The sequence below is a fragment of the Liolophura sinensis genome, chromosome 8, assembly GCF_032854445.1.
Source record: "Liolophura sinensis isolate JHLJ2023 chromosome 8, CUHK_Ljap_v2, whole genome shotgun sequence".
Classification (NCBI taxonomy): Eukaryota; Metazoa; Mollusca; class Polyplacophora; order Chitonida; family Chitonidae; genus Liolophura; species Liolophura sinensis.
This window is the reverse complement of record NC_088302.1, coordinates 41,393,722-41,410,194: the sequence shown is the minus strand read 5'-3', so window position 1 is coordinate 41,410,194 and position 16,473 is coordinate 41,393,722. Positions and strand designations below refer to the sequence as shown.

The 16,473-nt window shown below is 39.0% G+C and overlaps 1 protein-coding gene across 2 annotated transcripts; it reads right to left on the bottom strand.

Moving 5' to 3' along the window:
* Positions 1-1,167: 1,167 nt before the first annotated feature.
* LOC135473754 (BLOC-1-related complex subunit 8-like) lies at positions 1,168-15,997 on the bottom strand. 2 transcript variants are annotated; one of them, XM_064753635.1, is made up of 7 exons: positions 15,859-15,997; positions 12,363-12,455; positions 11,325-11,437; positions 10,755-10,819; positions 9,188-9,295; positions 6,721-6,810; positions 1,168-2,237 (listed from the first exon to the last, which is right to left on the bottom strand). In XM_064753635.1, exons 1-7 carry the CDS (start codon positions 15,905-15,907, stop codon positions 2,234-2,236), a joined length of 522 nt encoding a protein of 173 aa, XP_064609705.1. In that variant the 5' UTR covers positions 15,908-15,997; the 3' UTR covers positions 1,168-2,233. The 2 variants fall into 2 exon arrangements, with proteins under 2 accessions (XP_064609705.1, XP_064609706.1); XM_064753636.1 differs by lacking the exon at positions 6,721-6,810.
* Positions 15,998-16,473: the final 476 nt, after the last annotated feature.

The following is a 16,473-nucleotide window of genomic DNA, read 5'->3' as shown; positions in this document are numbered from 1 at the left end:
TCATTTTCAGTATATATTTACTGGTTTATATTACAGCTAAACGAGAAGAGGTTTGCAGTCGGTTTGAGTTTGCCGACGCCGATGACAAGACGAACAACCAACATTTATATGCAGCGGACCCTGAGAGCTGTGTGGGTTACTTCAATTGTCGTGCCGACGTCTCCGAGGACTTCTACCTGATCTGCCACAGAGGAACACAGTTCTTTGACGACAGAGGGCGCTGTGACTGGTCCACTCCCGACAAACCGTCGTGCCAACGGAAGTTCAGTGACTCATAGTGGCTAGCTGGCGGCATATACGGCACATGCAGCTCAATTCCACATATTATTGTAGGTCTCGACAGAATATACCTAAATGCTGATTGTTACAACAACAGGCGATAATAAAGATTCCTTGTAAATTTCCACTTAATTCCCTGAATTTTATCCTTAATCCATAATCCATCCGAATGTCGGGAATCCTTAAGCGCTACATTAACTTCTTTTTATTATCAGTGTTTAACGCCTTACTCAAGAATGTTTCGTGCAGTTTTATGAGTGGAAGAAAGCAAGGTAGGCCTTCACCACCGACATTTTACCTAAACAGATATATCTTGGTGCAAAGCAAATGCTCTTCAGCGAAATTTAGGCTGTGTAAACGGCTACACGATCGGATCATCAGCCGAGGATTGTCTCCACGCCATCGTAATGATTCATGCCCGGTCATTAGTACTGTATGTGTACTATTCGAGCTGTACATAAATTATATAATGGACAAGATCAGATCCAAAGTTCACTGAACACAGAACCATTGTGTGCTGTGTTTTGTGAAGTAGTATGATGGGAGAGAATAGTCAGAAAACAATGTCACTGTGCTCAGAGAGTTCACAAATCTGCGTGCTGCTGACATTCTGGTGGATTTCGTCCACACTGCGGATATTCCCAACAAACTTGCAGAACACCAAGGATGAGCGTAAAAGTAACGGAAAAATACAAACAGGTGAAATTTACGGACCACCTTACGTATCAGAAACCCAAAAAGGCCCGCTGGATCGATTCAAGACCCTGTATTTTCTTTCATTGTACGTCCACAATGAGAGAGGGAGAATCCGCAAAGGCCATGTCCAAGAAAAACATGTTTATTGTAAATGCGAACACCACTTATGAAGTAGACCTATCCCATGCATGAGCTGGACTTGAACTCACAGCGAACCCGTTGGTGAAAGGCTTCTGGGTTTCCACGTGAAAAATTACAAGTCAAAGCAAGGTCATCATGTTTAAATGTCAACCCGTGTCCATGTTACGGAAGTTTTATCAGTATAAAATTCATTTTGGGGAGGTCACGGGGCGTCATACATATTTTCTCCCGGTAAATTGAAGCCGCTATCAACTTGTGTTCTTGTCACCCGGATGATAGCAGCAGGGCATGTATAGTATCTATTTCCATAAGTAAGCATAAAATACAAGCGTTGGGAGATCAAAGATTATTTGTCAAGTTTTACTACTGTGTTGAGTATATAAATGACACAGTCCATGGCATCTGCACCTTTTCAGGTATGAAAATTAAAAGTCAAGGCAAGCCCGCTGGAGCTGAATTTGATAACACAAACTTCTTCATCAATTGCTTGACGGCAACTGTTAAGGAAGCCTGTGTCTTAGATGTGCCTTAAAGATATAGAAAAGGATGACATTATCAAGAATGCGAGAGGAGCTGGTCAGTATGCTCAGTTTTACTGATACGATTTCATAAATTACACCACATCTAAAAAGGTTCAGCAATTAGTGAGTTACAGTATTTACAAAATTCAAGAGAAATTTACGTCATTGTATTACAGTGTACAAGTAGTTCCTTGCCTTGTGATCACAGTAGATTTTCATACAATAAATTCACGTGGTCGATGTAGGTTAAAAAGCAGCCAAGTATATTTCACCAGGTGTGCGTGGATATAATAGCTGAGCTGAGCTACAAGCACCTGGCAGACAATATGAGGTACATACTAAACACACAAGTGATTGTGGTCTCCAGCCTTTGGTCTACATAATACCTGTCCAAACACAGATGCGCTTATGGAAGTTGTAGTTGTGAAAGCATCCCTCCAATAGCTCATATGCCCACTTGATTGAGAGTTCCTTGGAGAGTTGATGGTGAGAGAAGTGTTGCCTACACATCACATTGCCTAATAAGCCTGCAGCTCTCTCTGCAGATCGGTTTTTCAAACATTCCTTGAGCTCACATCTCTGACATGACCCAGGCTTCACCTGCAATCAACACAAACATCAAACATTTACATACACATAACATATGCAGTATAAAATCACCTAAAATCCCCCTCCCCCCAACTAAGAGCACTGCTGTATGAAATGTAGGCCTAAAACTATGGGGTGTGACATGTGAAATATGCCAAACCACATAAAATTCCCTTGGTCATTTCACATAATTTTTCACCAACTTAGTTCAGCAAGGTGATTAAATTACTGCAAAATTTTCCATGAAATTATATTTATTTGATCTGATTGGTCTTTTTACACTGCACTCAAGAATATTTCACTTATACAACAGTGGCCAGCATTATCGTGGAAAGAAACTGGGCAGAGCCCAGGGGAAACCCACAGCCATCCGCAGGTTGCTGACAGACTTTCCCACATACAGCTGGACAGGAAGTCAGCATGAGCTGTACCTGAACTTGGGCAACGGCATTGGTAGGAGATTCCTGTGTCATTCATGAAATTATAGGTGATTTATACATACTGTAGTTGAATATATTTCTATAACAATAGGTTAATTCTTTCATCAATACATACCATTTAGTGCATAAAAATGTCTTTGCTACTTAATATACAGAGCTGTGAAGTCTTTCACTTTTTCACACAGAACACAATGGATTGACTACAAGGTAACCGTGGTAAAATAAACAGTAAATCTCTGATACATACAAGGACTGAACAAGATACAGAAAAACCATTATGATATGTCAAAATTTGTAAATCATTAGAACATAACATCATGGATTACAACAGACTGAGTATATTATTAAAGATACACTGTAATGAAATACATGCTTGGAAGATAAGATTGGTAGTAATTTTTTTGGAGAAGCATAGCAAGTTCAGAACTCCCAACCTCTAATGGTGACAGATTCTACATGTATGTAATAACATTATATCTAATTAATGCATAAATAATATACATGTACAAATGGGTGGGACATTCAGCGATTACAAGATGGTAAAGCACCAAACCCATGCACTGATCCATAAATATCACACGATGGAGGTACACCACTGATCCACGAATAACACACTATGGAGGTACACCACTGATCCATGAATAACACATTACAGAGGTACACAACTGATGACTGAATGATCCATCTGATAACACTAAGAAACCATGAATAACACACTATGGAGGTACACCACTGATGACTGAATGATCCATCTGATAACACTAAGAAACCATGAATAACACACTATGGAGGTACACCATTGATGACTCAATGGTCCATCTGATAACACTAAGAAACCATAAATAACACTGTTATGGAGGTACACCATTGATGACTGAGTGATCCATCTGATAACAATAAGAAATGGCATGGAATTCATGATAAATATAGCCTTTACACAGTTCGATCAGACTCATGATGAAAAAAAGTGGTGACTTGGTCATGATGGTCAGGAAAAAGCAGCACCTGTCAGCAAAGTTATATAGAGCTTCATGGAAATGCTAGAGCACAATTCATGGTCTCAATTTACTTATTTATTGGGTGTTTACACTGTATTCAAGAATATTTCACTTACGTAACATACGACCGGAGAGAAAGCCAGAATGAGTTGGATTTGAACACAGAGCAATCACATTGGTGAGAAGCTCTTGAAACATTGTGTTGTGCTAGTGAGCTAATAACTACATGGAGATGTTCTTGTACCATGTTCTTGGTGACAAAATTGCAAAATATCCTCTCATGGTGAACTGTATGGTGTAAGGTCAGGATGTAATGGATTTATTCATTTATTTATTTGATTGGTGTATTACTCCATACTCAAGAATATTTCGCTTGTACGACAGCGGTCAGCATTATGGTGGGTGGAAACCAGGCAGAGCCCGGGGGAAACCCACGACCATCCCCAGGTTGCTGTCAGACCTTCCCACGTACGGGCGGAGAGGAAGCCAGCATGAGCTGAACTTGAACTCACAGCGACCGCATTGGTGAGAGACTCCTGGGTCATTACGATGCACTAGCGTGCTAACCAACTGAGCCACGGAGGCCCCAGGATGTAATGGAAGAGCTTATTGCACTATATCATTGTTATTCAGAAGATGACTAGGGAAGTGGACTACATGTACATACATGTGCAGTTACATGTAACTTCAATGATTAAATGAACTGAGCTTTGTCTCCATGGCACCTATATTCCCTTATGAAAATATGATACCCTAAGGTGGTGATTCACCAGACACTGTACACAAATGAATTGATCAGAGGCTGTCAAGATGATGGAAGGGCAGACTACATGTAACATGGAAGGGCACCACGCTCACCACACACTGACACCATTGCACCACTGCTGTACGGATGCTCAACTAAAACTCAATTGTCGTGTACAGGTGTAGGGATTGGGTGTAGATTACAAAAGTGGGTTGTAGGGGACTAATTACGGATAAAGGCGATATACGTCAGGTGTAAGCTACATGTACATGTAGAGAGGTCTGGTTTGAGGATGTAGTATAGAGCACATTTGTCATTTGCTGTCTATTAGGTGAGGTGATGAGGTGTAAAGTATGGGTTTGGTGATGTGCACACCTGTATTATGTGTACAATACAGGTGTGGGCATGATGTGTACAATACAGGTGTGGCATGATGTGAACAATACAGGTGTGGCATGATGTGTACAATTGGTTTAGCATGATGTGTACAATACAGGTGTAGGCATGATGTGTACTATACAGGTGTGGTATGATGTGAACAATACAGTTGTGGCAAGATGTGTAGAATACAGGTGTACATGTAGGCATGATGTGTACAATACAGGTGTAGGCATGATGTGTACAATACAGGTGTAGGCATGATGTGTACAATACAGGTGCAGGCATGATGTGTACAATACAGGTGTAGGGGTGATGTGTACAGTGCAGATGTAGGGGTGATGTGTACAGTGCAGATGTACGGTGATGTGTTCAGTGCAGATGTACGGTTGAAGGCTACAATGAAGGTAGTTGTGCTTAAGTGCAGATTACAGGTGTAAAGATGATCGAGGTGTAACAGACAGGTGCAGAGATAATACAGTGCACTTGTAGGACCATGTGTACAATACAGGTATAGGGACCATGTGTACAATACAGGAATATGCATCGTCTGTACAATACAGGTGTGGGGATCCTGTGTACAATACAGGTATAGGGACCATGTGTACAATACAGCTGTAAGCATTATGTGTACAGTACAGATGCAGGGGTGATGTGTACAGTGCAGATGTAGGGGTGATGTGTACAGTGCAGATGTACGGTGATGTGTTCAGTGCAGATGTAGGGTTGAAGTCTACAATGAAGGTAGCTGTGTTTAAGTGCAGATTACAGGTGTAAAGATGATCGAGGTGTATCAGACAGGTGCAGAGATAATACAGTGCACGTGTAGGCAAGAGGTGTACAGTATGCATGCAGATGTAGACATGATGTGTACAGTATTATAGGCCCATGGTGTAGAGGACAGATGCAGACATGATGTGTACAGTACTGCTGTAGGCCCATGGTGTAGAGGACAGATGTAGGGGTGATGTGTGCAGTACTGCTGTAGGCCCATGGTGTAGAGGCCAGATGTAGGGGTGATGTGTACAGTTCTGCTCTACGCCCATTGTGTAGAGGACAGATGTAGGGATGATCTGTGCAGTAGAGGTGTACTAAGACAAGTATGAGTAGAGGTGTAGTAGACAAGTATGAGTGAATGTTCCGAGTTTAACATCACACATAACAATTTTTCAGACATATGACGATGAAGGAATACTTAGAGTGCATGTAATGTGCCTCCTTGCTGCTGGATGGATTTCCACTGCTCTTTTATCTAGTCCTGCTTCACTGAGACAACTTACGGATGGCAAGTAAGCAGCCCTGTCCATGCCATTATACTGATACTGGTCAACCAGTCCTTGTACTATCACCTTCATGCTGAACCCCAAGCGAGGAAGTTATGACTTCCTCTTTTAAAGTCTTAGGTGTGACCCGACCCAGGATTGATCCTGGATCTACCATCTCCGAAGTGGACGCCCTACCGACTGAGATACCGGGGCCTGTCGCACAGGTATGGGAATGAGGAGTATAGTAGAGTTGTGGGTATGTGCTGTGCTGTAGGACTGGTGTAGAGTACAGGTGTAGGGCTGGTGCAGAGTGCATATGTAGAGATGTGCTTTCTATGGGGTACAACACATCTGTAAGGATGAGGTGTAGAGTAAACGTGTGGAACAGAGGCATGACAGGTGTGGGCATTTGATGCAGCAGACAGATGTGGGGATGAAGTGTAGAGTGGATCTGTGGGTATCTGGTGTATAGCAGTGTAGGGATGATCAGTAGAGATGTACTGTCAGGCTGTACAGCTCTAAGGATTGGGTATGAAAGACAGCTACAGGGGAGAGGTGTAAGGCTACAATCACACAGATATACATGTACATGTACAAGCACAGCACTCTGTGAACACTGTGCCCAGAAAAAGCAGACGGTGTGAAGGGTCATGTTGACATGGTCTTTACTTGTGTTTGCCGGGATTAAGCAGGGCTTGGCAGGAGCCGCCTGTGCTGGTATGTACAGGAGAGCAGCTGCACACATTCGCCAGGCACTCCCTGAAACATGGAGGAACAGTCAGAGGCTTGGCTACACTCCATCAGTCTCACAGTGACTTACACAAACCCTCAAACAGGCAGTTTGTACAGTTATTTGCTGTCACTGCAACATTTATGTAAGCTTGATAAGATAATAACAATAAGACACAAAGCACAAAGTTTCAGTAATCATCATCAATCACTTTTAAAAACTGTATTCTAAAATGTATCGTACCCTACATTTATCATCTGTTAGAGTGCAAAGAAATTGTGCGAGATAGTGTACTTATAGTTACACAAAAAATACTCCAACATAAAATACTATGGACTATGCTAAACATAAAAGGAATAATATGATGAAGTCAACATGTTTAACAGCATGAACCCCAAATACATGTATTTGAATACTTAATTCTGTTGTAAATAATTTACAATTTTTTCCCTTATATACACTGATATAAGGATCCATCTTATGATGATTATGCGTGTACCTGTGCTTCAAATTCTGACTTATATTTTCGTTCAGTCATTACCAAAATATACATGTAGTAAGATACATCAGCACTGACAGGCTGTAGCTATTAGTATCATTTAGTGAAGTTAATAACCATATAAGGCAAGTTAGAGCTGAATAAATTCAATTCACAACACACAAAACTGGAAATACTAACATACATGTAGATTTACATAAAACAGAGAAGGTAAATGTAACTAAAAGTTAAGGACAAGGCTCTGAATAAAGATTCCAACCAAGCACAGCAAAACACAGCAAACAGTGAGAACAACACATCTACAGGTATACACTCAAAACTCAAACCTTGTGAACTGAGAGTCAACTGAAATCCTAACAATGCCGATCTAATTTCATCTCAAAATTTGACATCAAAAACTCATACATGTAAGAAGTTTATTCCCCCAGTGTACCCCTAAAAACCATTTACCCAATATCTGATCTTAACCTCTCAACATTCCAATAGAGGTACATGTACTACTGAAAACATTTATATTCATTAAGTTTCGCTCCGGTTTGATTTAGTCTACAGTTAAAAGAACTAGCCCTTGTCCTCAGGTGTTCACATCTATACTGTGGTTCCTATCAGGTACATGTATGTCAGGTACCTGGTGAGGGGTAAGGGTGACTACACCCATAAACCATAACATAAACGAGGCATTCTTCAGAATGATATAAAGCATCATTATATGACCTGAAGTCATGACACAAGAAACACTATTCTCAGCTCACTAATAAATTTATTTATTTATTTGGTAGGTGTTTTATGCCCTCCTCAAGAATATTTCATTTATACGATGGCAGCCAGCTTTATGGTGGGAAAAAAAACGGGCGGAGAGGAAGTCAGCATAAGCTGGACTTGAGCTCACAGTGATAGTATTGGTGAGAGTCTCCAGGGTCATTGCGCCATGCTAGCGTGCTAACCCCCTCGGTTAGAGGCCCCCCATTAATAAATGAAGAGTTCTAGACATCAACCACATGCACAAATCATGAAAATTAATCAAACCACAAAACTTAAAAAAAAAAAAAAAGACAAAAAAATCACCAACTCTGAAATGCAACAAGCAGAGCAGAGGGAGTACCTGCATGGCTGGTATTGCTTTTCATAAGTTCATAATATTTGGACTATAACTTGTAATTTTGTCAGTAATGTACAAAAAATGTCCCAGTTTTTTTTTTTTTTTTATCTGTTTATAATTAGAGCATCCTCCCAGACAGAATGTACAGTTACACGTACATATAAGCTGACTACCAGCCTACTGACCACATATGATAGCACACACACGCACACAGAGACCACCGAGGACGGACCTACCCCGATGACTGAGACTGACCACTCTGGGTGAGTAAACTCAGGTCCGAGTCTGTGGACACAGTGAGGCCCGCCCCTTGACCACCCCCTGCCTCCTTAGCCACGCCCCCAGCTGCACACCCAGCCGAGGTGTACATGCTAGGATTCAATTTCTCCTGTTTTCTGGGCAAAGTAACTAATTTCATTACAACTCTTGCAGAACTCTTGCAACAGAAGTAAATTGGAGGATATAATAGAAAGTATATAACTATCTGAACTTAGACAGTTGAGAGTATTTAGTATGCTATGTGTGCTCTACTATGCTATGCTATGTGTTGCATACATCATACAAGATATTAATTCTACATCAAAACTGAAAAGAGGAAACACTCATTGTTTGCTTCTCTATGCTTGGATATTCAGGTTAGTCTCTTCTTCACAAGGTTATTAAAGAAAATTTGTTAACTATTTTAACTCCTTCCTGTCTTTGGTTCTGAAAATGTGAAGTTTACTCAAATGTGATTAGTGCACATATCAGTCACATCTGGACCCAACAGAACCCCTATTTGAATAAAAACTTATTGAACAGAACTTACTTTCTGCCCTCCTCATACTCTATCTGCTGCTTCATGAACATGGCATTCTTCAGCAAATCTTGAATGTTACAAAAGTGGGTGGTACTGCCTGTCATACTCCTCACAGCACTGAAAACAACATGAGCATGAATGTTACAGAATGAATGAATGATTATGGTTTTTATGCCACATCAGCAATTTTTCAGCCATATGGTGGTGAGGGTGTTACAGACATGAGTGATAATGCCTGTTATACATGTACATATGCTCCTCACAGTACCGAAAACAACAACAACCCCCTACATAAGCATGCACAGTGTTTATCACCAAGCTCTCATTGTTACAGAAGAGGGTGGACCACCCTGTCATACTCCTCACAGCACTGAAATCAAGTCAACAGTAAACTGCACGAGCATCAATGCAAGCACTGTCAAAACTCAATCCTCTATAATTCACACAGAATCCCCTGATAGGTACACAAACTTGATCAAGACCTCACATGAGATTTACATGTATGTAAATATTAGGTAGCTTGTTCCATTTTAAACAAAGGCAGGAAAGCAGAACTTTCCCAAGAAAACTTCTTCTTATTAAATTTTAATTAGGCAACACAGTTTATATTTTTGTTTTACGCGCAGAATAAATATTATTTCAGTCGCAAAGTAAAACTAAAACAAGCCTATTGTATCGGAAAATGTGGAATGTCCAAGTCATTTTTCCTCTTGAAGAAATGTTTTCTTGATTCTAGAAAATCTTGAAAAGCAGGAAAATGAAAACAAATATTTAGGTCTAAACAAAGTAAGAAGGCAGCTTTTGATTTTTTTAGTGTTAGTTCACCCATAAAAGACAAAATAAAATTGGTGTCACTTTATGGCAAGCCATAAAATAGACCTTCATAAGTGGACTGAAACAATGATTTATGTTGAAGATGATCCCAGAAACCACAAAGTGTTGGGGTCAGTCAAGAGGATTTCAGATTTGAGGTGCTTATGCAACTGCTCCCAGAAGTTGCATGTTTACACGGAAGTTAGCACATTACCAGTCAAACAAGCATCGTGACAAAGCATAAGACTCCTGGTACATGTGCAAGTATTACCAAACAGATTACTGGAGCCTCCGTGACTGAGGTGGTTAGCATGCTAACACTCCAGGACCCAGGAACCTCTCACCAATGCGGTCGCTGTGAGTTCAAGTCCAACTCATAAGTGGGAAGGTCTGCCAGCAAATGGTCGTGGGTTTCCTCCCAAGCTCTGCTCGGTTTCCTCCCACTACAATACTGGCCACCGGTGCTGGTTTCTTCTCCTGTCATACGTGGGAAGGTCTGCCAGCAGATGGTCGTGGGTTTTCCCCCAAGCTGTGCTCAGTTTCCTCCCACTACAATACCGGCCACCATTGCTGGTTTCCTCTCCTGTCATACATGGGAAGGTCTGCCAGCAGATGGTCGTGGGTTTCCCCCCAAGCTCTGCTCGGTTTCCTCCAACTACAATACTGGCCACCGTCGTTTAAGTGAATATTCTTCAGTACAGTGTAAAAGACTAATCCAAATAAATAAATGATTAAAAGTATATGAACAAAGACAATCACTTACTTGGCAGCATACTCTGTGTCGAAACAAGCTCCTTGGACATTCTGGTGGATCTCCTGAACTGCGTGCTGTAGAAACCAAAATACATGAATGTTACGTACAATTCAGCCTGTTTTAGGAACACCACACACAACACTCTGGTGAATATCGTGCACAGTGTTCTGTAGGAACACACCTACATGACTGTCACATACAGCATTCTGGTGGACCTCTATCACAGCTGCTTTACATCAAACTACAGCAATATTATATTCAAATTTCAACAAAATAAACATGAATTTCAAAAATCATGTTAATGTCTGCGCTATGGCTGTCTATGCAAGTCAACAAATAAGAGGTTTTACCTACATGTTGATACCAAAAACACCCCAAAGAACTTAGAAAATGAAGCAATAACGCCTGTAGTGACAGAAGGGACACAACTCCCACACAAACTATGCAAAATGTGAGATACTTGAAAATATACTGTAAACAGAAAAATTATCTCCCCTGAATTCCTCATTTAATTCTGCAGATTTGTTCTTTTATAACTCTAAATAAGAGTGTTTAAAGAATAAAAATCAGCCTGATTACCTTCTGTTCCACAAGTTGTGGTAATGATTTCCTCACATGCTCCTGAATTCGAAAAAATGCCAACGAGGGTTCATTGGCCACGATGTTCAAACTTTCTGATATTTTATCAGACACTGCAAAATAAATTATACTGTAAACTATTAAACCATCTATACAGCATACAACACCTAACAAAAAGAACACACCTATCTATACAGCACACACACACACCTAACAAAGAGAACACACCTATCTATACCGCACACACACACACACACCTAACAAAGAGAAAACACCTATCTATACAGCATACAACACCTAACAAAGAGAAAACACCTATCTATACAGCATACAACACCCAACAAAGAGAACGCACCTATCTATACAGCACACACACACACCTAACAAAGAGAACACACCTATCTATACAGCACACACACACCTAACAAAGAGAACATACCTATCTATACAGCATACAACACCTAACAAAGACAACACACCTATCTATACAGCAAACACACACACCTAACAAAGAGAACACATCTATCTATACAGCATACACACACGCCTAACAAAGAGAACACACCTACCTATACAGCATACAACACCTAACAAAGAGAACATACCTATCTATATACCACACACACACATGCCTAACAAAGAGAACACACCTATCTATACAGCACACACACACCCCAAACAAAGAGAACATATCTATCTATACAGCATACAACACCTAACACAGAGAACATACCTACCTATACAGCACACACACACCCTTAACACAGAGAACACAGAGAACACACCTTTTTAGCACAACTGTTTCTGACTAGCTGATGTGAGAGTTACGTAAGCCCAGGATGTCTAGCCTAAGTTGAATTTTAGGTATGGTGCATTTATTCCAGCATGATCAAGGCTGCTGGCTGAACTGCCTTTGAAGCTGGAGACCTTCTGATAAGAACTGTAACAGGAAGTTTTGTATTATAAATATATAGAGAAAGTTTTTGAACAGCCAAGTTTACCAGCCATATAATACAGAAGTTGTACCCAAAAACTCACCCTTCCTGGCCTTATGATCCAGCTCACTGTCTGCGCGCTCAGCACTGGACCACTGGGAGCTGCTGCTGGCACGAGCGTACAAAAAGTCACTCCCTGGGTGAGGAAAAATACACAAATCCAATCAGTATAATTCAATACCCGGTAATACAATTATGCATATAAATACTTTGATGCATGGAAATGATGGAATATTATTAAGTTGGCCCAGCATCTTCAGAACTACCCCTCAAAACATATCATAAACAGGTTCACAGTGGGACATGCTACATGTAGAAGATAATGAATCTGTACAAATATTATAAGTGTAAATTGTTGTTGTTTTCCTGTGGACATTTTGTTGTATTTGTGATTACTCATCTGAATTTGCTTTTGAGAATGGAAACTATATTAAGGTATCCTTCTTTAATGCACATCAACAAAAAATTCCAACCATGGACTGTCATATTAAAGCAGATTCCAACCTTTTTCTCAAATGACATGAAAAGGAGTATGTCATAAACTACATATCTGTATGTATAATATTAATCACAAAAGGTACAAACAATATTTTTTAACTTCATTACAGTAAATTCCCAGTACAGAATGGAAAGACAGGGTAATAGGATTGCAAACTGTGCAAGTGCAGTCATCATCAACACATGTATGACATGCTTGGTACTGTGGAAACACTTTACTAAATGGTTAATGTACCAAACAATTGCACAGGATATTGCAAGTGCCATCACATTTCCAATGAAACAGAGAATTATTTATGTGCTTCATTTAACACCTTTCACAATTAACAATGTTTACAATAGCTAGCCTACAAGAAGGAAGTTTAAAATTTGCCATTAAGAATTCTGTGCATCACAAGAACTGTTCATATAATATCTCAAACATCACATTACTGAATAAAAATTTTGATATAAAACTGACAAACATGATAAACTTTAATACAAATACAATCCTTTTTAAATCATATGTACCCAACACCACCAAGACCACTGCCATCGTGTTAATAGCAATTATGTTAAATTCAGAGTGGATTTGTCTCATTTTATCTCAAACTTAAATACACACAAAACACAAATGAGTAAGACAATATTCACTGATAAACAATTAGCAACCAATCTGTGTTAAACCCAACCATGCCAACACCATCAAGGTGAACATTTCTGTTGTTTGTTATTATAAAATTACATGATTAAAACCCCAACAAATACTTTCTGACAGACAATCAACAATTTAAAAAAAAAATGAGTTGATGGTTTAGCCTTGCACTGCATTTTCAGTATTAATGCAAACAGTTCGTGACACTAAGTCAAATCCTAGCACTCTGCACTCGCTTCACATTCTCAGAGAAAACTTCCACTTCCCAGTTCAAATTTAAATAATAGCTCAACTCAATCTCCAGTTAAAACTAAAATCCGAATGTCTGAAATGCCCCCCTTCCATCCCTCAACATTTCCCAAAATAAAAAATCAATTATTGCACTAAGTACCAGAAGTAATTATGAAAATAATTTATCATTTGTAATTAAACTTAAGTATAGACAAATTTAGATGATGGGGGAGATGTATGCTAAATTTCATGGAAACAAAATCTGCACCTTAGGAAGAGCTGCATGGACAAAATCTGAATACATGGAAAAGCACTGTTATGTAAAATAATGGGGGTGATTATGAAAATAATTACCCAATAGCCATAAAACTTAAGCATGTATAAGTTTCATCAAAATCAGCGCAATAGTTTTAAGCTGGGGAGACAGGCAGACAGACAGTGTGATTCCAGTATACCCTCCACCCTCCAACTTCAGTGAAAGGGTTATAATAAACTAACTCCAAAGCATTAACCGCACTTCATATATGTATGTTGAAAAATGAATGGGTTTTGATGCCATGCTTAACACTGAAAGAAAAATGAGATTTGCAGCAGTGTCTCACAAGGAAATGAGCTTTTTCTGTCCTCGCTTCATATGAGCCAAATTTAAGCTGAAATGATCAGCAACATGCACAATTAATATATTAATTTGTAAATGTAATATGATTAAATTAGTTATACATCAACAAATACTACATCAATCCAATACACCCAAACACTGGCATGACTGGTACCCAACATGAATGCGAGGGAGAAATCAAGTTAGAATATTATAAAGCATACCAATAGCCCACAGGCTGAGTTTGTCTGATCTGGGTCTATCTGTAGAGATATATATGAGACAATGAATTAATTTCAAATAGGCTTTGGAAGTTCTCACTTGTTTGTGGTATAACACACTGATTTTACCGTTATCTTTTATAGTCAAGTCTTTAACAGTCTATATACAAAAAAGAGGTTCTGCAATGTACTTATTGTTTTTATACAGTCCTTCTTACTTTGTGGTGGCCTTTATACAGTCCTTCTTACTTTGTGGTGGCCTGTATGCAAGCTTGTGTTGAGAGAAAAATTAATTTAGAATATATGGTTAATACCTATACGTGTATATACACATATAATATCAAAATGGTCTTCTTATGTTAAAGGGAACATCTCAGTTCATGTTCAGTGCAATGTTCATTCATTATTTGAATAAATATCTAAATATTTATCCAATAATCTAATATTTCAATTCCTAACAAAAATCACTGCCATGGATTTACTCCATATAATACACTTTATTAAGTGCATAAGTATATGAATATAAAAATATGAAAGATTTTCTTATTTGGTTAAATGAATATATTAATTAATCAAATTTGACAGGTATCTAGAAGTACATGGACCTTCATTTATCATGAGGGTCAAGTAATCATGAAAATATTTGGACTGACTAGTTAAGATCGATCATTTGTATGGACCTGTACATTCTAAATAATTTCATATACTTGGTTCAAGTATAACAGAGCTCTTTACAAATTTTAAAAGCCATGTTTAAATTAAAATTCAGCTTGGTTGATCTGGGTCTGTCTGCGGATATATATATATATCTATATATATATATTTATTTCTTGGTATAAGCCGTGAAAAGTAGTTATTTATCCTTGTACATGTGTTAAGTTAAGCAACACACCTGCTTAACAACAAAAAATGGACTTAACAATTGTATAACATGTTTCTATGTGTTTGTTTATGCAGAATTTCGTCAGGCCTGCTCAGAATTCCTTTCACAAAATGAAGCCATGAACTTGCTTATTCATTTAGAGATGTATTTCTGTCAAACATCTCTTTGTAAATATTGAGTTTAACTTGCCACGCTTTAATTTAACCAGAATTTCAGGACACAGAAAACAGAATGTCACCGACTTGCCGAGGTTATGTGGTATCGTCTACTACCAACCCTAAATATTGCACTAGCGTTCAACTTTGATGATGACTGCTTTAGCAGAAGAATACCGGAGTCAGTGCAGTTAGGCCTGGGCAGCTGTTAGAGACAAGATCAACTACTAAATCCATCGATACAGTGTTCAATATTCGTTAGTCTGCAATCACTCTTCCAGTTGACACTCGATTGTTTAGAAGTAACAGAAAATCCTACCTTGCATTTTGTTCTCCAGGAATGCTAAGTAGCCTAAGCCATTGTCCATGCAGAAGAATGAAAAACTATCTGTACTGAATACTTATCTCAGTGACTTTTAGCCTGCTGTCAAAGACACACAAATCAACATAATATCTGTCTTTCTGCCCATAGACACTGAAGACCTCTTTCAGGGCCCATAACTCTTGTTGGCATTTGCCGTCATGATTCTACGTGCTTCTTCGTACATGGATTGTATGTCATTCTGTTACCGCTATTAGCCACATGCAAATGTACCATTGTTGAGGCATAAAACTAATCTTTATCTGCTTATTTGATTTGTGGTATACGCAGTAGACTTACTTTTAGAATATTCCATTCATATACAGTGAGAGTAGCGCCCACCAGAATGCTGGTCGCTGTGGTATAAGTGAAATATTCTTGAGTACGGCGTAAAACACCAATCAAAATAAATAAATAAATATGTTTTGAAGGATATTGCATGCCTCAGGCAAAACTGAATTATATATTGCGCGCAGTAAAGATCTCGAAGGTGTGGTGAACCACCTTTCGATTGAAAGTATTGTATACAAACCCTTTAGCATCAATGATCCATTTCTGAAAAGACCTAATTTA